We start from the raw sequence: 22,465 nt of genomic DNA, 5'->3' as shown, positions 1-22,465 counted from the left end.
TAATGTTACCTGTGCCAATAGATGCAATTTTGGACCATATTATAATTGCATCTTTTACTTTTTCTCTTTGTATTGCATGGACACTCAGATATGTGTGATGCCAAAGGCTGTATAATGAGAAAGATAGCAAAAGCAGAAAGAAGCATGAATGGCTTTTATTCTGGAAGCATGTAAACTTGGAATAGCGGAGTAATTGATGTGGATGTCAAAAAATGACAGTAAATGAGTAGAATGAAGAAACAAACACATTTGATTTATGAAATATATGAGTACCACTGGTGCTTTTTGTACATTGTAGTGTGTTGATGAATTTGAAGAATTCGGTGCGTGCTTCCCTAAATAACTAAGCTGTGTGACATTGTGGCAAAACAGCTGAATAGTTTTTGATATTTAAAATAAATGCAGTTGTTTTATATAGCGCGAACAGGATCAATTGAATCTCGCAAGTTACATTTTATATCCAAGCATAGTAAGGCACAGAGACAATGAACAAGAATATATGCAAAGGCTTCAATATATTCTTTGTTTTTGGATAAGATGGGGCAAAAGCAATGGAAACTCCCCCCTTCAGAGGACTTGTTCAGCTAGGGTAGCAGTAGTGCAAGGTTTCTTCATCTCAGGTCACATACAAATCAGGCAGCAGCAAAGCAAGCTTTGCTCTCTTACAGTAGCAAAGCACGCTTCACTTTTTCACGAGTGACGGCTACCAATAAACAAGCATTGGCACAGCCAATAGGTCTCGCCTTTAGGACCCCACAAGTGTCTAGCCATTGAACAGTTGAAGTTGTTGCACTAAGGACATTGTGCTGCATAACTACATACCCATAAGGTCCCAAAAGCAAGACCCATTGGCCATGCCAATGCTTGTTTGTTACTGGAGGCTGTTTTTGCTGCAGTGCTGCAATATTGGCCCCCTCTAATAAAAAGTGCAGCAGCAATTTCCTCCCAATGACCACCCCCACCCCACCTGTCCGACGTAATTGCCAGGGCTGGTTTGCTCTCTCTGTCCGCCCCTGGAGGTGGGTCTTATTATTTACCGCAATCAGAGGTTTCTTAAGAACTGTGGTATACACATTGTAGATAAGGGCAACATTCTTCCTGTTTATTTGATCGCCCACGGAAAACGAAATGGCTCTTTTTTCAAGTGTCCCTCCTCCATTTCAACCACACAGCCATCGGGTAATGGAAACCCGAACAAGTGTTTAACAAGTCTGTAGGACTCGAAGCGATAGAGTTATTAAATGCAACTACACATCAAAAATGATTGCTTTGCATTTTCCCGTGGAACTTTCCTTCTAACCATTATGTAGAAATTAATAAGTCCTGGGGGATTTTTCACGAGTGAGTAATTCCAGGTTTATGCTGTAAAAACTGGAATACTGCCTCAGAAGAACATGGATGCATTACACGAAAATTTATGTTTATGCATTAGATGTCTGCCTAATACCTCACAATTTACACCCCGGGAGATTTACGATTTCCTCTTTTCAGCTTTTTTCTGTGCTTGAGCCGCTAATTCACTGGATTTGCCAGTGTCAGCCTGACTTGACTATGGCACACTGAAACAAGCCTGTGGAATTTGAAGTAGGCATGAATCCACAGTTATTTTATGTTGTAGTAGGGCTGCCTTGTTAGCTGAATATTATCCTGCAGTTGTGTACAGCCAGGGCTGGATTGGCCATAGCGGGCACCGGGCTTTTCCCGTGTGGGCCGCCAGGGTGGGGTCTGGTTTGGGACCCTGGGGGAGTTTTTGTTACCGGGGGCTGGTTTTGCAGCATAGCTGCAATATTGGCACCCTGTTACAAAGGCGGCAGCGGTGAGACGGGAGTGTTGCTTCCAACTAGCACCCCTCTGGGAGCTGGCTGAGCTGTTTGTCAGGGTTGTTTCGGTTCCCAGTCCGGCCATGTGTACAGCGGATCTTTATGACCAGTGTTGAAACTCCGCCCTCTTGCATTGCACAGCGTATTAGTAGTTACCAGTTTGTCGCTAGGTCCCCGGCATAATAATTTCATTATAACATGATGAATATCTATAGGATTCAAATAAAATAGACATTCCCAGTGTATGATTTGCAATCTTCAGTTGATATTAATGTGTTGAAAGATAGCTCATTCTGTTGAGCAGCTGCTGCGCTGATTCAGGATTCCAATTATCAGGGGTCGATAAAGTAAGTATTGATGAGTACAGATTGTGTGTGAGTATGTGCTGAAACACGAAGTGCTCCACATTTCCAAACCCTGATATACTGCAACCATTGCTGTTTTCTTTACAGTAATGCTTATTTTGAAGTCCGCCATTAATCCTCAACTTTATGTAGAATGTAACGTTGATGGTTTAGTGCTTAAAAGTTTATAGCTGTGGTTCCTAAACCTTTTAGAACCATGACCCACTTTTTAGAGCAACAAACGTTTGTGACCCACCTACCTTTAACCCCTTGCATGCTGATGACGGCCCCCAGCCGTCATGCACTACGGCGCTCGTGTGCTGATGACGTCTGGGGGCCGTCATAAACCTGCCCACTTGAGATTTTGCCGCACAGGCGCAGAATCACGGCCACATGGAAGGGGTTAATGGACATGAGACAGAGTGCTTTTTTAATGTAACTAAAGCATTATGTGATAACGCATTGTCATTTACAGACAGCACACTTTCCATTGAAATGCCCACTAAATTAGCACAGACTTAGTTTTACTAATCAAACTGTGTACCACACAAATGATAATGCGTGAAAACCAATTTCTGTAAATTTTTGTCATTTGTACATGACCAACTAAATGTCTTCATTTGTTTTGATCCTATTAAAATCTCTTTCCAGCACACTTCACAATTTAAAGAAAAAGTGCTTAACTTTTCCTTTGCTAACTTCTGGATGCATACAGTTCATTTACAGGTAGCTAATTTTGTTATGTATTTCGAAAAATAACATCTTACATTGACACATGATTCACTTTCCAAAAACTCCTCTCATTTTGCAGTCACAGAAAGAAAAGTAAAGACCAATCCCCATGTTAAAAGAATAAAGCAGCCTGACATTTGACCGATGTCTTTGGAGCACCCTAAATGTGACAAGTTAAAAACATAACTTTAATGCATCTTTGTTTATTGTTCTGACTTTCGTAACTCACTAAAATTCAGCTCACAACCCACCAGTGTGTCGCGACCCACAGTTTTGGAAGCACTGGTTTATAGTGTATGTGCGATGTTTGGGCCATAGTTAATCTGCACTGATCGCTTCTCCATTGGACTATAAATATTTCTTGTTCTGGGGTTAGCTTTCATCGCATAAAAGCAACTCCTGGGATAAAGCTACAGGGAAACAATTATGCAAATCTGAAGAAACAGCATATAAGGCATACTAATTTTCCTGAGTCTCCCAGCTGAACTGTACAACATGGAAATGTAATAAATCAGAAAAGCTGATTGTATTCAAAGTATCATTAAATACGTAATTCTGCAGCCTTTGTTGAGCATTCGCTGTTAGACTTTCAGTACATTGTGCACGATCAAAACAATCTCACTCAAAAGTAAGGCTATTTAGCCATCATATGCAGAACAACTTAAAAAACGAAATTGAACCCAGCAGAATGACTAATTAAAATGTATATCATATTCCACTTTTGTTACAACAAGAGTGCCAAAATCGATAATGGTGTTAGAACGTTATTTCCTTATATTTTTGAAAACTCTGCCATTATTAATAAATATTATGTTTTATTGTTAAATGAATTTGCTGGGTATAAGAAAGAAATTGTACATACATGTTTTCAATGAATTTAATGTTCTGAAACAATATACTGTTAATGCGCACACATGCTTGTATGGAGTTCACAGAATACATGGTCTCTGGCCCTGCTCTTTCCTAGCTGTGAAGGGGCATGGACTGCTGCCAAGCCCTGGTTGTTCTTCACGCAGGCCATGTCCTTGATAAGACCTGTGGGTGTGTAATGAGGAGTGGCCTGGCACTGTGCCTTCCATTTGTTAACTCCTGTGGCCATACATTGTGAACTGTGAATATAGGAAACGTACTGTGAGTGTCCGCTTTACACTCAACTGAGTATAAACTCACTAGAGGCTGCTCCAGAGGGGAGGGGGGTGGGCTGGAAGGAGGGAGGAAGGAAACAAACAAAATAAAGCCCTTACCTTGGAATGGCCGGCCGCTGCCTCTCCTCTTTCCTCTTCATATTCCTTCTTCCTATCTCCAGCCTGGCAGCAGGAAGCACCCAGGCTCCCATTAGTCAATCAGCGTTGTGATTGGTCTGAGCGCTGTGGTTCGGCGCTCACACGAGGACAGAAGGCCGGTGCATGCTCCCCACCAGGCTGTGCATTACACCCTGGTGAGGAACATGCAAAGTGTGCATGACAGTTTGGCCGGACAAAGACGGCTGGCCAAAAATTCATGCGCACTTAGAGAGTGTCACCACTCTTCCCTGCTCTGGCCAGCCCGACCCCCCAGCATGAAACAGAGCTGCTGACTACAATAGGAAAAATAAAATAACAACAATAGGCTATTATCAGTTTAATTTTCCTTTTGAGAAGTGGGGTGATGTTTCTCCGCCTTAGCGGAGGAGCCACCACTGTTTAAATTGCAACCTGTCTCAGAGATCTCTAAACAACATGTATATAGCCTTTTTGTAGCCTTCTGTACACTACATGAAGCAGAACAAATAGAAGTGGTACCAGTGGGTCACTGGGACCATCCCTGGGGGAACTCCGTTTTTCCTCTCAGTGAAATAAGAGGATTCCACACAGTTTTGTCCGTAGTGTGAAGAAAGATCTGTTTATTCTTTATATTATTTTTCAAACAAGTTCATATTGCATTGTTCAATATTTTTGGTAATGAGGCATCATTGTTTTATCATCATATCCAATGCATTTCGGGCCAATGCATAGCCCTTCATCAGGGAAAACACTGTAGAAAAATAAATAACGATGTCGAATGTTTTAAAGTCATTGTGTCAGTAACAGTGATATACATGGTATTACAGTTGTTATCTATTCGCAGTGTACAGAGAATAAGGCATAACATCATTGTGTGGCTAAAAATGTTAAGTGATAAGGACTCAATAAAACATTGACCAAGCAAAAAGTAAAAGGAAACGCTTCTATGGCGTGCGACTTACATGCCTGCCTTTACTTCTGGTTATCTGATTGCTGTGGGTAAAGATAAGGGGACAATCGTTGGTAACTGTCTCTGATTTTAAATGTTTGCGTCGGATGTGGTTTGGTGGTAAACTGACCTGTTTGCGGGTGGTTAATCATCTCTGTCACAGCATCGTGGGTTCACCTTCGTTCGAAGACGCCCCTGACTGGAGTGTTCGCCATTTAGTTTACCCGATCGGGGTTGTTCGCGATGCTGTGACAGAGATGATTAACCACCCGCAAACAGGTCAGTTTACCACCAAACCACATCCGACGCAAACATTTAAAATCAGAGAGAGTTACCAACGATTGTCCCCTTATCTTTACCCACAGCATTCAGATAACCAGAAGTAAAGGCAGGCATGTAAGTCGCACGCCATAGAAGCGTTTCCTTTTACTTTTTGCTTGGTCAATGTTTTATTGAGTCCTTATCACTTAACATTTTTAGCCACACAATGATGTTATGCCTTATTCTCCGTATACTGCGAATAGATAACAACTGTAATACCATGTATATCACTGTTACTGACACAATGACTTTAAAACATGTGACATCGTTATTTATTTTTCTACAGTGTTTTCCCTGATGAAGGGCTATGCATTGGCCCGAAATGCATTGGATATGATGTTAAAACAATGATGCCTCATTACCAAAATATTGAACAATGCAATATGAACTTTTTTGAAAAATAATATAAAGAATAAACAGATCTTTCTTCACACTACGGACAAAACTGTGTGGAATCCTCTTATTTCACTGAGAGGAAAAACGGAGTTCCCCCAGGGATGGTCCCAGTGACCCACTGGTACCACTTCTATTTGTTCTACAGGGCGTTCTTAGGGGCTACAACGCCACCTGCGGGGAACCCATATTGACAATTAACATTGAATAACAGTAGCTGTGCACCCATCCACATCAATTCACTACATGAAGCAGTACATAAAGAATATATTAAATGGGCATACTATAAACCTGTAGCATAAAGGTGGTCGAGCACTATGCAAAGTTCAGAAAATACTGCACATTATTGTGCTCTATTTGCACAACATACGCAAAGCAGTATAGGCAACGATACCTGATACATAGTGCTTACTAGTGGGCCACTGTAATTGTGTCAAAGGGGAGAGACATATTATGCAACAGAGTTGAGCAAATTATGCATCAAGAAAAGGCATAATGAGGCATAATGCGTCACATTGTGTGATGGTATTACTTCATTATTTTGCCATTTTTACCCTTCTTAACACTTTCTGGACATTGGTTGCGCCTCATTTGTACCAGTTTACCATACATATATAGCAATAAGCAACAAAAAAGATGACCAGTCAAGCTTTGCAAAAAAATGTCACAGGGATTTTAGTAACCTTTTAACCATTTGAGATAGAAACATTTGTTTTTTAAATCTGCCAGATTATGCCGCAGCTGCTTGATTATGTGTCAAATGCGGCAAACCTATAATTGTGCCAAAAACCTCACGGCCACACAATCGCATAATTCCAGTGTCCATCCTTATTAGGCTCTGCCTGGAATCCTACATTGTGTGCATAAAATATACAAAACACAAACTGCTACCCCACCCTCAGTTTTAGATTCGTTTTTTAAATCCCAAAAACTGTATATCAGTATCGCCCGTTCTTGATTAATTTTTAAAAAAAAATTCTTATGCACTCTTAGTTGCTTAAAATGTATTTAGGAAAGGGTTGGCGGCCAAAAGGAAAGAAAAGGTATAACTCTTCAAACATTTCCTTTTGTACGATTTCCTCACTCCAGGGTCTCGGGATTTTTGTGCCCCTCCGCACAAGTACATGTTTGTGCAGGTGTAGCAATCACAAGAGTTTACAACACACCCCTAATTACTGGGTGCGAGAAAGAAATCCCCCTTTTAGCAGGGGACCCAACTGAAATATAATAGGTAAAGGGCCCCGTAAATACTGGATATGAGTATTTTCGTAGACAAATCCAGATGTTATTATGCATTTGAACAGAGTAACTTGTAATTGGTGATAATTATTCCATCCGGTGCAATTATGACGATGGCGTCCATGTCTGAGGAGTTAGTGCTAGTTTAAATTATGCATCTTTTCTGGACACGCACATTCTATGATTTAAACTAGCCCCCTTATGATACAGTTTTCTTTGTTTATGCTCTGCAACACCCTGGCATCAGAGCAGGACTTGTTTGCACCTTAACATCATCCACACCAAGGAGTCAGGCTAGCACCTTTCCTGGGCAATTTTAGAGCCTATATATAAAAGGCAATTTAATGTGTAATGCCCTTTCCCATGAGTTGCTCCCCGCTGCTCCTAGTCGACTCCACTTCCTCTGGCTTGATAGTGTGAGCTGTCGCTAGACAATTATGTGGGTATCACTAGAGAGGGGATGTTGGGAGACAGGAGTACGTTTTGATTTGACAGAAGTTGTGCGCTTTCACAAAATTCACAAAAAAGGGCTTGCCCCCCCCCCACACAGTTGTCAGCATTTTATTTATCCAGCTGCCTGAGGATGAATTTTCACGCTTTTAATGAAATTAAGGCTATGCTAATGCTATTAATAATGTGTCTTAGATAACTAGATAATTTATGTTGTTTTCTCTAGCAGCAGCATAGATGGGAGGAGGGCGGTCATAAACCTACATGGAGTTTTAGGTCTGGCTTGACAGTGCAACACTCACCTTGCCTTTTAAGCTTCACCAAAATTATTCTATGCTATTTACTGCTAATGCTTCACATTACCATACAGCATTCGTTTAAAGCCAGACCTATTGGGATTGCCAATGCTTATAAGTTATTGGGTGCTCCCCTATTGCTCTGCTCTTTTTAGTATTCTCTGGTTGTGTGACAGTGCCTCCAAAGCTGGCCGTCTGCCGCTCCTGGGTGAAATCCTACAATCGCCGATGACGACTTAACAGTAGGGTCTCTTTTACTCCTGGTAGACGCTATAGTGTATTATTTGTGGACCCACTTATCCAGAACGATTTAAGCTGATACTTTGTGATACAGACCACGGCAAAAATGTTCATTCAATGCTTCAAGGCTTCGTCATTTTCACACTCAGCAGCACTTCATGTTTAACATGGATTGGCTGGTTCACTGTGTTTAGAGTAGGTGCACCAAACTCACTCACCTCACTCTCCCCACTTGTCATACAAGCCACACGACAAACAACACCCTTAACAAGCATGTAGTCCAAAAGGGCGTCCAGACACCTGATGCAAATCAGAGCCCTTCACCACTCATCAGGGATATTAGGCTCTATATAAAGGATAACACTGAATAGTACAATAATACTGCACTTTCTTAGTTTTGTATTTATGGTTCTACATTGTTGACATCTTTGCACTGGCCCCAATGTTGTTTCTAAAGTGCCTTAGATGTTCTTAATCTTTTCAAAGAGATAGGCGTTCATCTGCAATATTGTGCCCCCACAAGATGATTTGCCTGTACACTGGAGCATGATTTGTAGCAGCAGTGACTCCAGTGTTTTCTTCTTGATGATCTAAATCTAGATCCAAAAACAAAGGTTTTTCAAGTATGATCAAGGTACCAATAAACAAGCGAGTGCCTTGTAGTGGAATGAATATCTTCGAGTCTACCAGCCATCAACACGAAGTATATCTTTCACATTATATTGAACTGTCAATGCACTGGAGTCATCGTCCTTACTAAGGGCCTAATTACAATGTCGGGACCAACCTCCGGTCGATGATCCCAATCGCTGTAATAGGATGTGACCGCTCATGGTGCTGTTGCACACCCTCGTTTCTCTTTGGAAGCTTGTGCTACGGGCCTAAACTGGCCGCAGTACAAGCTCCCATAGAGAAATTTGAGTTTTTGTTAATCCTTGCACCGTGTGGCAGGCACCACACGGTGCCTGCCACTCAGTGCAGGAATTGACAAGGGGGGGCACCATATGTGTCCCGCAGGCCCACAACTGGAGGCCGCTGTTGCAAGAGGGCCCTGCTAGGGCCCCCCAAAGTCACTTTCTGACAGGCTTTTCATGTTGGAAAGCCTGTCATCAAAAGACTATGGGAAACAGACTTCGTAATCCCGACAGCAGTAACAATGTCTTTAAGGGATTACGTGATGGTTCCGACCGGCCGATGGGCTCCTTGAGGTCGCCGGAATCCAGCCGGAATGACCGGCCAGTTTCTTTTCCAACCGCCGTATTCGTAATACAGCAGTCAGAATTGAAATCGAAGATGTTGTTCGTAAAGCCTCCAACCTCAGGTCGGAGGCTTTCCGACCACGATCAAAATCAGGGTCTAAGTTGTGATTGTGATATTTTTATGATCTCCACAAATGGTTTAATGTATATATTTTGGCATACATAATGGCAAGCATTAGATGGAGAAAAACACATAGGAAGACTAATAATGGTGATTTGGCTCCATATCGACTGTATATTTACTACTGCATGGTATTTGAGTGATCTGGTACCATAAAGGCGTCATTCTTCAGTGCTTCTGCCAGATAAACAGCATCTATTTTGGGGGTGCCTCTATACATTAGCTTGTCAGCATCTTCTTTTGAAGGTGGACAATCAACTCATGATAATGACTGTAACATTGGAAAGGCCTCGTTTTTGTATCTTCAGCGTTGTTGAACAAGGGATTCAGCCAATTAACATTGGTAGGCTACCTAATAATATACATATTTATGTAAATGACTTAAAATAAAATCATTTACATAATCAATAATTTTCCGGAAAATCTGACATGGCTTCAGCGCTAATGTATATTAGTCACAACTGCCATAGTCAATATGGTTAACAAATGAAACCATGAATATGTGTTTCATCGAGTCTACATCTCACCCAAGGCCTGCATTTACAGGTATTGAATCACTGTGATCAGATTGTATCAAGTCTAAGCTTGAGTAACTTCATTCGCCATCAACATCATTTGTGGATCAATCTACGTATAACAACATTCAATCAAGTAATGTGAAATTAGAATGACCCTGTTCATTTATAAGTGAAAATGTAATTTCCAAATGGAAGGGAACATTGTGCAATCAATTTCTCATCTGTTTCTATCAGATTGTTAAATGTAATGTCCAAGAATATTATATCAGTAAATTGTAATTTCCTACATAGGTTTTATCATTCATAAAACAATGCGGGCAGGATTGGGAATGATAATCCATCGGCCTTCCATATATGTATTGTCATTGGTTATTCAAGCAGATAAACATCTCTCATTATTGTTTCAGATGTCTCCATTTGCTAAAAATGCCTACGTCATTATTGTGGCTTTAAGAGTCACACAAAAGCAACCCCCTCAAGCAATCGACTATTCACATACCTTTGAAATGTCGGTGTGACAATGGCTTCTCAGTGCTGTCCTACATATTTTCTGGGGCCAATGTGTGAAATCTGTTACAGTATTTTAAGATATGATGGAGATGGCCACTGAACTATTTTGATTTTTGAGAAAGCACCAATCCTAAAAGCAATTAATGAGCATAACAGTTCCAAGTTTAAGGGGACACTAACCCTTTTGTAATAGTGTACTATGCAAAGAAAATGAGAAGTCAACAGTCTGGATTTGGAGGCAGGAAAGTTAAATAAGTTATGTTGAAGTATGCAGTACAGAAAATTAACAATGGATTAGGAAGGGAGGGGGTCTTTCTTTTTCCTTTCTGGCAGCTAGGAATTGGAATCAGCTTACTCTCGAACTCAGGATCATGGGCACTGAATGACTATTTTATAAGAAACTAAAAACTTGGCTGTTGTTATTTCAGTAACAGAAGTGGTGAATGTTTAGTTTGCTTTGCTCTGCAGTCCTCAGCAACGTGACACACTTGAGGGGGGGGGGGGGGGGGACTGTGCACTGTACAAAGTATTCTCAATCATTCATTCTCTCATGTCACACGTGGTTGCATTGCAGCCCAGAGTTTATGTATTTTAGGAAGTTCCTATACAGACCATGATATCATGGTAGAATATGAAATCCGACATGTGTTGTCACTTGTCTCTTCCACATAATTATTTTTTGGGGGAATCTGTTAACCCAACATTTTAGCTATATTGTGTTTTTGCCATATTTTAAAATTGTGATTTGTCTGTGGCTCGTTCAAGTATCTCTATTTGCCGTCTGCATTGTTTGTGTGGTTTTCAACAAATCCGTGCTTAAAATGAGCTGGTGTTTTCCAGTGCTCGGCACCAGCACTTATTTCTCAACACTGACAGTCCACCACATGGTGGCACTATCTGGCTGATTTTGAGATTGTCACTGCAACCATGTTTAGTAATTCAATATACACACTTGTAGGCAAACAATGATTAGTAGTTGTGTGGGTATTGTTATTGTTAGCTGTGATAGCGACAATGGGTTGTGCAGGCTGCAGTGGCACCGTGGAAAGGGTCCTTGCACTTACGTTTTTTACAGAATAAACACTGCAACAAATCTTGTACTGGACAATACTATCAAGTCAAGCTTGCATGGCAGTTTTGCCAGAACGATATACACCCAGAACAAAGGCAGCCACATGGCCGAACTAAGACTGAGTGTGTCACATTCAGTCAGCATGCATGCAGTTTGTAATCTCAGCTAGGAGCTCTGCTCCGTCGCCTTTTTGTCAGCAGGCTGGAGACTCCATATTTTAGGTGAGTGGCCACAAGAGTACAGAGTGCTTGAAGGGCCATCTTTTGAATCACTGCCAAAAAATTCCCAAATCAGGGTAAACATCGGATGCATGATATTTTGCATGTTTTGGCACCTCTTGTTTACAATGAAAACAGTGGCGGCTGGCCTGGATCTGGGGTGGTGAGGCGGGGGTGCAAAAAACAGAAAAAGACACTTACCTCCTCGCTGCTCTGTCCCACGTCGTCTCTCTTCCACGTCTGCCGAACAGGAAGCAGTGAGACTCCCCTACGCCAATCACAGCGCTGCATTGCAGCATTGTGATTGGTCTGAGCGCCTGAGTTTGGCACTCAGACGGGGACTGGGGGCCTGGTCATGTTCTCCACCAGGCTGTAATGCAGCCTGGGTGGAGAACATGGTAAGTGAGCATTACTGTTTGGCCGGCCCGAGACGGCAGGCCAAAACGTCATGCTCACTTCAGTTTGCCCAGCACTCCTCCCCCTGCCCTGCTGTGTGAACAGAGCAGCCCCATCCACTCCATGCTGCAGTCTCAGGAACAAATAAAAGGATGATAACATCAAGGTATTATCATTTTATGTTTCCTTTCTTTCACTGCTGCAAAGCAGTAGGGCAACACTCTTCTGCCTTAGCGAAGGAGATACCACTGAATGAAAATGATGCTGGGTGGCAAACATCTGGAAACTGAGAAAAGTTTCAGCTGAAAGCACAAACACAGACTTTGGCACAACTCAGTTCATTTTCATTCCTCTTTTAAAACCTATATAAATGTAAGCAATGATAGGCGATCCGAGACACCAAGATAATAAGTGCCAACTCTTTCTTAAACTTATCAGTCAAACAGCACTGCTGTTTACACAAGTCATGAGCTTTATTGTATTTGCAATTAAACAGATCAGGCCTAATGCACTCCAAAAGCCCTGGTAATTAGAAGACAGATTAATATGGGGAAATGGCACCCGTTTAGCAGACCTTCCAAGCAAAACTGAAATAAAGAGCTGCGTGTATAATTGAACAGCATGCGAATATTAATTCACACAATTCTGAGTCCCAAGCTCCCTAATGCAATTATTTTCCATTCACATTAATTGTTCCTAACAGATGACATTAATGACTTTGAGTTAAAATGAGCACAAGAAAGGACTGCGCAAGATCAATGCTGTTTCGAATTAGGGTCAGCTTTACAATCATTCACTTTGGTCATAGAGTCTGCTAAGTATAACAAGGTTAACATTTCGATTTCTTTGTAAATGCTGCCCTTATGACACTTTTTACGCTTGCCCTCACTTGGTCACCTCATTGAATCCATGATTTACATTGTTCAGAATGTCATTCTTACTGTTACAGTCTGAATTTTTGTACATAGGCCTAAAAAAATGGAAAGGGCACCCTTTTGCTTTTAAAGGTGTGTGTAATTTTTAGGTCTTACCTCAGACAGCTCATGGGCAATTGCTTGAGAGACATTTTGTTAGCTTACTGGGGCACACAGTCCACTCATTGCTTACCATTGGTTGGCTTCATTGTCATCAGGGCCAGACTGGGAACCGAAACCGGCCCTAGCAAACTGCTCGGCCTCCTCCCCTGGGGGTGAGGAAAGGTGCGGCTGAGCTGTTTGCTAGGGCGGTGTCAGCCGATTTTGTTACGGGGGCTGATATTGCCGGCCCTGGGAACAAAAACAGACCTCCAGGGGCCCTAAACCGGGCCCCACCTTGGCGGCCCACCAGGGACACGCTCGCTGCCCGCTACAGCCAGTCCGGCCCTAATTGTCATTCTCATTCTGCTTCTGTCTTGTAAGCGCCTGCCTGTCGTCATCACTTCCTCTTTTATCTCTTTGACCCTCCCCAAAGAATTGCCGAAGTACTGTATCCTTTCACTGCTTGTGCTTTTCTGCTACTTTTTTCTTGTACTGGAACCACCCCAAAAGAGGGCATGTGTTTGCAGGTGGCCTCACTCATGTGCTTCTACATCCCGTGTCACTGTCTCTTAACCCTGGTGCTTTTGTCTCCCTTCCAACCCTCCCATCCCTCTCGAAAATGTTGCCTGTTCCCTTCCAACCCTATCTGTGAGTTTGCTTGTCCCCTTCCACACTCTTGTCCCTATCCAAAATGTTGCCTGGCCCCTCCCATCTCTCTCCATGATGTTGCTTGTATCCCTCCACCCGCCTGTCTCTCTTTGTGATGGTTCTTGCCCCTCCTATCCTTCTGTCCTTCTCCGTGATATTGCTTGTCCCCTCTTTTTGATGTTGGTTATCCCTTCCACACTCCTGTCCCTCTCTGTGAAGTTGCTTGCTTCCTTCCAGTTTCCCATCACTCTCCATGATGTTGCTTCCAGCTTCCATTCTCTAGTCCCTCCACTTGTTGCTTGCCCCCTCCCACCTTCTCACCCCTCTCCTTGATGTTGGTTGCACCCTATTGCCCCTCTGCATGTTGTTGCTTGGTCTCTCCCATTCCTCTCCATGATGTTGCTTGCCCCCCTTTTGCTCCCTCTGCGTTGTTGCTTGCGCCACCCACTCTTCCATCATATCCATGATTTTGCTTACCCCCTCCCATCCTCCCGCCCCTCTCTGTGATGTTGCTTTACCTTCCCGCCCCTCTCCATGATGTTGCCTATCCCCCTCCCACCCTCCTGTTCTGTTCCGTAATGTTGCTTGCCCCCTCCTGCCCCATTACTTGCCCCCTCCCATACTGTTGCTTGCAATGTCTCGTCCATCCCAAGTTGTTACTTGCCCCCTTTCATCCACTCAGTGTTGTTGCTTGCCCCTCTCGCCGCTATCTCTGTGTTGTTTCTTGGAACACCACCCTTCCATTCCTTTTTGTGATGTTGCTTGCCCCTTAACATCTCCCAGTTCCTCTCTTTGTGCTGCTTCTCCACTCCTGTTCCTCTCTGTGATGTTGCTTGTCCGCTCTCATCCCTCTCTGGGTTGTTCCTTGCTCCCTCCTGCCCCTTTCCATGTTGTTGCTTGCCACCTGCCATCCTTCCATTCCTCTCTGTATTGTTGCTTGGCCCCTCCCATACCCCGTCCCTGTCTGTAATTTGGTTTTCTCTTCCCCCCGCTCTTTGATGTTGGTTATCCCTTCCACACTCCTGTCCCTCTCAATGATGTTGCTTGCCCCCTCCCGACCTACTGCTTGCCCTCTCCCGTCCAATTGTTTGCACCCTCCCATCCTGCATAGTTGCTTACCCCCTCCCGCCTTTCTGTCCCATCAGAGAAAAAGCACTGTGCGGCCAGCGCAGGCGTGTCAAACAACTTTTTTTCTAACTCAGCTTGTCCCCTTGCACCCTCCTGTCCCTCTCTGTGATGTTGCGTTCCACTCTACTCTCCTGCCCCTCTCCGTGATGTTGCTTGGCCCCTTCCTCATTGTTGCCTGCCCCCTTCAGCATTGTTGCTTGTCTGCTAGAAGCCTCGCGTCCTACCGGGAAAAAAGTGCTATGAACAGGCCAGAACTCTCCATGTCGTAGTTCTTTTTTTTTTTTACTTTCAGCCATGCTGTGCAGTTACCGCATTGCTTTTCAGCATCGGTTAAAGATATTGACAAAGCAAATAGTTTTAATACACAAGATCTGTTGGCTTTGCATAAGCTTTTATGTTTAGGAGCACAACTGAAAAATCTACTGCTTGCAATATGCGTAGAGTGACCTTTAGGTCTGCCTCTTTTCACCGCAGGCTGAAAGCAATCAGCCTCCGCTCAAGTGCTTGCACTGAACTGCATGAGGGACTTCTCTACAACTGAACAACTCTCTACATACAGCAACAAATTAGACTGAGGGCTATAGGTTTTGCCAGTGCTTTTTTCAATTGGTTAATGGTTCCTTTCATGAAAAAAATTGAAAATATTTTGCATAGGCCCTTATCCCCTTCCTAACCTTGGGTCCGAGTCACAACCGTTTTTAGAGCTCTTTTGTTCAACATAATTGTGCCTCTAAAGCCAATGGTAGACATAACTTCCACATCCAGTTTCAAAGGATCCAGTTCTGCAGATAAATATTTCTGAAATTGTAACTCACTACCACAGAAAATCTGCCACTATGCAGGGTTTTGCTACAGTGTCTTTTGGTTTAGGAGTTGAAACATAAGTGTTCCCTTATTAGAGGAAGAGGGGGTGGTCATTGGGAATGCAGTAAACACAAATACAATTGAAACTTTGTAGTTAGTCACGCACCTTCCCAGTATATATTTCGGCCCCATTTGCATAGTTAATGAGTCTGGGATAAAGATCAAAATTCGTTTTTCATGCGATATAGAGAAAGGGATTTCACCACCAGCAAAGATATTTTACTATTTGAAGAATAAGGGAAAGTAATGTGCTATTACACAATTTGACCCAATTTACATCTTAGAAATGGTTTGTGGAGCATAAGGAGTCCACATGGACACCTACACCTTGTATAGAGACCCATAAGGGCTCCTAAGGATTTTTGTGAACCCCACAAATTATGAAATCAACTCAAACGATGGACAGTAACCTATGAAGTATGGATCGTCTACAGCACCATTCATCATACCACGTGCTAATGACCACCTTTGCTACATATCCTATCCACAAATCCTCACTTTATCCACTTGCGACTCAAGTTGAAAGAATGTGGCTTTCTGTTTCCTCCTTTCTGTTTTAATCGTTTTCATACCGTACAGCTGTAGGGACAAATGCCTTAAATCAGCACAAATAAAATAATAGATTGAATAGGAAGGATTTTCATGCGAGAACAATTTCTGTCTCCTTTTTCTCCCTTAGAAACTCCATTCCCGAATCTTAGACCTCTCGTCGGCGGATCTTCTGACCGAGGTGGAAAGGAACAGGAGCATGAGGCAGCTTCGGAGCGATTTTCAAAGTCACGTGAGTTTCGTCGCTGTGAGGAGCCATTCTTCAATGCATTTTGTATCATCACCGCCGAGTGACGTCATGGGCCGCTACACTGGTCACCTTGAAACATTGCAGTGGCAGAAAAAACACCCCCCCTTTATCATTTATACTAGTGATGGCTCGATATTCTGTCTGGTCTTGATACAGTAAGCGGAACACGTCACTCTGGACAAGGAGAGCATAAATCTTGGCAATGTCCTCAAGATACTGTTTTGGTTATCGATTACATCTCATAGTCTCTGAGAAATGGATGAGGAGCTTTATATTATAGTTCGCGCACCGTATAATTCATCTTACATTTATGATATATTATGTATGAGTCTTTAAAAATTCATGCGTTCAGCAATGTTTTCAAATGGGGTGGGTTTTGTGCTTGTAAGACAAATTGTGACCAGAGTGACTCTGGTATCTGAATAACAGGATCAAAAGGACCCTGGAAAACAAACAAGTGTAAAACAATGCTAAGCAAGTAAGAGGGTAAAATTGTTTTTTCTGTAGGGTAGTGGTACAGTCATAGAAACACTGCAGAGAAAAACCTTCAATTCAAAAATGTACATACACCATCAGAAAAGTTCTGATTATATGTTTCAGTCCAGCCAGTTGTAGATACTGTGAACTGTAGTAGCCTGTAGTCTGTCATTGAGCATTAAAACAAAATACATATATCTACAAATTCCTGGCCAAAAACACTTTGTTCACAAACATAAGGTCTGCCATTTTGTGTGTGCAGAGCAACAACCCCTTCGACTGCCACCTCAAAGGGCCATATTAGATGTATACAGTAGCAGACTGCATGGGCTATATATTGTATGAACAAAATATTGTGTCCTAAATATAATTTAGCCCTATTGGAGTTCATATAAAATTTGCAACCAACGCAGCAATATTTTTGTAAACAATATTTAGGACACAATATTCATGTCAGGCAATATATTTGTCAACATTATTCTGACATAAAACCATGGAACATTATTCTTACATACTGCCCGTGGAAGTGCTAATTGTATGTATGTGCACCCGCGCAGTGAAGGAACCCCCTATTTCAGTGTGACAGCAGCAGGGCTCTCTCTGCCTCACATGCTGGTGGAATTTGGCCTAAATATTGCCCCTTGCAGAGGCCATTCCGTATTTCTAATAGGGTCCTTGAATGCTGAATACGGCGTTCTACTCCATGATACCATGCCGCATGTTCTATGTGCAATTAATTGCTTTTTTATTGTTTGTATTGTACAGTTGTGATGGTGTTTCAAAATATGAACACCGAAAGTATAATGAGACTAAGACGTGGTCCACTGATGTGGCTTAGAACAGTGCCCACATTCTTGATCACACCCCTGATGCAAGCGGATCCTGGAGCAGGTGTTCTTTTTGTTTTTGATATCAGTCAAATTGTGATTCAAGCAGATGAGCCCTCCTGTTGTTGTTAGCTCCCTTCCTGGGGTGAAATGACATTTGGGTCAATGACGCCAGGAGTGGTTATGTTTGTTTGTGGCCCCAGTAAATTCCCGACTTATTGAAAAGGTGCCATATCGGGCGTTCCTGAACGTAGACCTCTCATCTGTCTATCACCCATTACCGTTCTCCGCTTCCATGAGCACACTTTTGTTAACGGTGGCTGCTCCTAAGCTGTATAAATAAATTGACAATTGCAGTTTATGCAACGCTTTCAGAGCTGGATCAGGACCCTAGCATGCACCAGGTTTTGCCATTCTATGTGTAACAGACAACCTTCTCCTGAACTTAGTGAGATACATTGTTTCAAAAAACCTCATTTAGGAAATGTATTTTTATTTACGCCCATGTGATTATTTTTTTGTGCTTGGTGCGTCTTGCAAGGGAAGAGGGTTCTGCTCAGGTGTGTGTTGTCCTTCCCGAAAGATGAATTTCAGATATTGGCGATGTGTTGCCATGACACCTATTGTGGTGTACTGTGCAGATGCTCCAGAGATCATTATCACTCTATTAGATCTAGTAACATATATGTACGGCCTCAGGAAATATCATTTAGATGAATGGCCAGTGGCATGACAAGTGCACTATTGAGCTAGAGATTCCTTATCCTTTCCTCCAACCTTAAATATCATGATTAACCCAGATGGACCGCATAAGAGATATCTCTGCATGGAAAAGAAGTTACTGAAGTTAAGTCCAGAAAAGGATGCCTTCTGAATACTGGATCGAGAAAAATTACGCAACTCTGGACATAATTTGATGGAGCTTAATCCTTGTCCTCACGTCTCTTATATATACAAAACCATTGAATTGGTCCAGTGAAACAGTACACAGATCTGAACAGCAGGTAAAACAAGGAGAGGTGTGGTCATCACCATTTTGCCAATAGCGCTAATGTCTTTCAGCTCATGGCTTAAACATATTGCTCCATGCCAATGCCTTGATCATGATGTATTTTGAGTATGAGAATGCAGTTCACCTATGGCTTTACATTGGCTTGAAGACATTGTATGACTAATCACGCAACGTCTGGCTTCAGTGATTCCATTGGAACGTTATTTATTTAATTACTAGAGGTTTCACAGAAGTCACATGCACACAGATGCCACCTGATTGTACAGAGATATGAGTAGAGGAGACTAAGTACTTCTTAATAAATCAGTATAAAAAACAAATAAGGTTACTCCTAAATCCTTTTCTCTGAGCTTTCATGTTTGTTCTGAGTCTGCTTTGCTGGTGTGAACTCAAGTGGTGGGCTCTGCGTAGAGGAGTTTAGTCCACTGGAGGAAACACAGTCCCATCCCCAGGCTACTCAACACCTAGTATAGTAGTCCCACCGCAGGCTATCAAATATCTTTTCAGTATCAATGGAGACTATCACTGCTCTACTCTCATCCGGATACGCATAGTCAAGACAAACCTGCAAAAATTAAGTACAGTATTTCAGCCTAGAATTAACCCATTTTGGTCAACATAAAATCAATGTGGACATGTGTGGTAATAGGCAGTTGACCATATTCAGCCTAGGATCTTTTAGTCCATGTTGAGCACCCACAGACGACAATATGCTCTCAAATAGCGTAGGGGGATTACTAAAGCTTCATTGGAGGTTGTTGGTAAGTGGCTCGCCTCTCTGGCAATGTAGAGGTGGACTAGTTTGGGTGCTAAGTCTTCCACGCAGGTGGCATAAAATTACACCTATAAACAATCTGTCCCGGGAACCATGACCCGAGCAAGGGCCTTAATTGCAGCATGAACTTCTTGTATAGCAAAGGGACCTCCCAAATCATCTACCTCCTCCTCACCCATGTGCGACAATTCTGCCTGCATCAGGTGGTTCACTGTGGGGGGGCTTATAAGGTGGTATAATGTTCCTCAAACCTTTGATTAATATCTTTCTATCCATAAAATCACACTTCCATAGTAGATTCCATCTCCAGTATTAGAGACTTTCATGATGTGGGGCTGTTGAGCCATGCCAATAGTGCTCCCGCTTTGTCATGCTCATGCTGACGACACACAGCTGGCGGTTACTCTCAGCGGGGATGCGGAACAAGATGCCCCCAGGTTTCAGGATGGACTGAAGGCGGTGGCTAGCTGGCTGACGGGGAACTGTCTCCAGCTCAATGCCACTAAGACAGAGGTTATGATTGTCGGAAGGGGAGTGGAACTATGGGGTGACCAATGGTGGCCGCCAGAGTTGGGACCAACTCCGACTCCGGTGTCGGAGTTGAAAAATCTGGGAGTCTGGCTGGATTCTGGTCTTACCTTCGTAGGACACACCAAAAAACCAGCTGCCTGTTGTTTTGGCCTGCTGAGAGGCTTAAGACCTGTCCTCAAATACTTTGACGCCCCAATCAGACAGCTGGTAATCCAGGCCACTGTCATCTCTCGCCTGGATTACGCTAGCTCTCTCCTGGTCAGGGCCAATCAGGCTGAGCTTACTCGCCTGCAACGGGTACAAAATGCTGCGGCCAGAGCGATTGTCGGCCTGCCCAGATTTTGCCCGGTGTTGAGTGTCCTTCGCTCCTTACACTGGCTTCCAGTGAGGAAGCGTATCCTCTTCAAGGTCCTTTGTCTGACCTTTAAGGTTTTGAGAGGTATAGGCCCTGAAATCATGTCCAGCTTTCTTTCTTTCTATGTCCCTACACGCACCCTCCGTTCCCAAGGCCAGGCCTTTGCTGTAGTTCCTAGATACAGGCTCTGCCGTGTGGGGGGACGCTCCTTCAGCGTCAAAGCTGCATCAACTTGGAACTCTCTTCCGGTTGAAATCCGCCTGCTGGAGGATCTTATGGCTTTCCGGAAAGCCATAAAAACCTTTCTGCTTTAGTTGCCCCCTCTAGTTTTCTGTTAGTTCCTGTTGTGTTATGTTCCTCCTTGTCAATGCGCCAGGACGCTCCTTAGCTGGAGTAGCTGTGCGCACAACAAATAACAATAACATAACATAACATAACATGAGCACAAATCATGTATTCGCTATGGTTAAATATTCTCTGTACATGCTGCCATTAGCTCTTTAGCATCCAGAAGCTGTTGTTTCAGCCCCAGGTTTCCAGCATGTGCTTTCTCCAGATCCCTCAGGGTTCTCTCTTGTGTTTCTATCTCATTTACCAGGGTACGCAGAACCTCCACCACTTCAGCAATGCATCCCCTCTTTATCACTGATTTGAAAGCGTCTCAATTAGAGAAGAGGTTGTAGAGTTTGTATTGTAAGTTCAGTAATCCTGAATGGCCTCCCATATGGATTGTCAGAACATGGGGTCTTCTATGGTTTCAATCCACATGTGCAAGACTTGGATACAGGGGCGCTCTCTGTGCCAGTCTACGGGAAGTAATATTGGGTTGTGATCAGAGATCGTGTAGTACAGGTATCCAGCAAGACGGACATTCCTATTCACTCCTGGGGAGCAAAGAAAAGCCTCTATACCTACATGTAGGTCATGCATCCCAGAATAAAAGGAGTAGTCTCTGACCCCAGGCTGTAGAGGCCTCCAGAAATCTGTTATGCCCCATTGCTATTGCCAGTCCAGGAATGTCTGCGCTAGTCATACTACTGGTGAATCCCCCAGTGGTGGATGTGAGCGGACAAGTATTGGGTCAATTACACTTTTGTAGTCCCCGCCAAGTAAGATGTTCTGCGGCAAAAATGGGGCTATTGTCTGGGACAAGGAAGTGAAAACCCACCTTGGTCTGAGTTGGGGATATAGATCGCAACAATGGTCAAATCTCCACCTGCCCAGCCAACACCAGGGCATATCTTCGTGAGTGTCTCTTGTCTTCTGAAACAGCACTCCAGGACCCCCATGGCAAATACTAAATAAGTTGTAGCATATACCAGTCTCTGCCATCTACCAGGGATAGATGTTTGGTATCTTGAATTAGAGCTCAGATGTTCCTGACAGGTCTCAAGTGCACGGAATAACTGTAGGTTCTTCACTCATGTTTACACAAAAAAAATACACATCTAACTAATAAGTAGTCACAAAACGTAAATTTAATATCTTAGCCAAAACATTGAATTTAACCCCTTGCATGCTCATGACGAGTTCAGCTCGTCATGAGCTACAGTGCTCCGGTGCTCATGACGAGCTGAGCTCGTCATGGCCCTTAGAACGCTCGCACATTGGGATAATTCCCCTGCTGTGCTGAACGTTCTATTGAAACGGGTGTAGCCGTGACGAGCTCAGCTCGTCATGAGCACAGGAGCACTGTAGCTCATGACGAGCGGAGCTCGTCATGAGCACCAGGGGCGCTGTGTGTGCCCCCCCCCCCCCCGCCCCCCAGCACAGCAGGAAAATTACCCCAGCAGCCAAGGGGTTAAAACCATCACATGCTCAAGGTTAGCTTAGAAAGAAGACATTTTTTGAATTATCGTGCTGTATTTCAAATAATGATATTGTTAGACCTGG

The 22,465-nt window shown here is 43.2% G+C and overlaps 1 protein-coding gene across 2 annotated transcripts in view; it reads left to right on the top strand.

Moving 5' to 3' along the window:
* NCKAP5 (NCK associated protein 5) overlaps window positions 1–22,465 on the top strand; it is a 749,742-nt gene that overhangs the window by 623,518 nt on the left and 103,759 nt on the right. For both annotated transcript variants that reach the window (XM_086957062.1, XM_086957063.1), the window contains exon 9: window positions 16,476–16,577. In XM_086957062.1, coding sequence (XP_086813188.1) covers window positions 16,476–16,577 — 102 coding nt within the window. The remainder of the gene's footprint in view (window positions 1–16,475; window positions 16,578–22,465) is intronic.

Source organism: Lissotriton vulgaris, chromosome 2_1, assembly GCF_964263255.1.
Source record: "Lissotriton vulgaris chromosome 2_1, aLisVul1.2, whole genome shotgun sequence".
In the NCBI taxonomy this organism is placed as follows: Eukaryota; Metazoa; Chordata; class Amphibia; order Caudata; family Salamandridae; genus Lissotriton; species Lissotriton vulgaris.
Note: the sequence above shows the minus strand (reverse complement) of the source record. Positions and strands in the feature narration are given on the sequence as shown.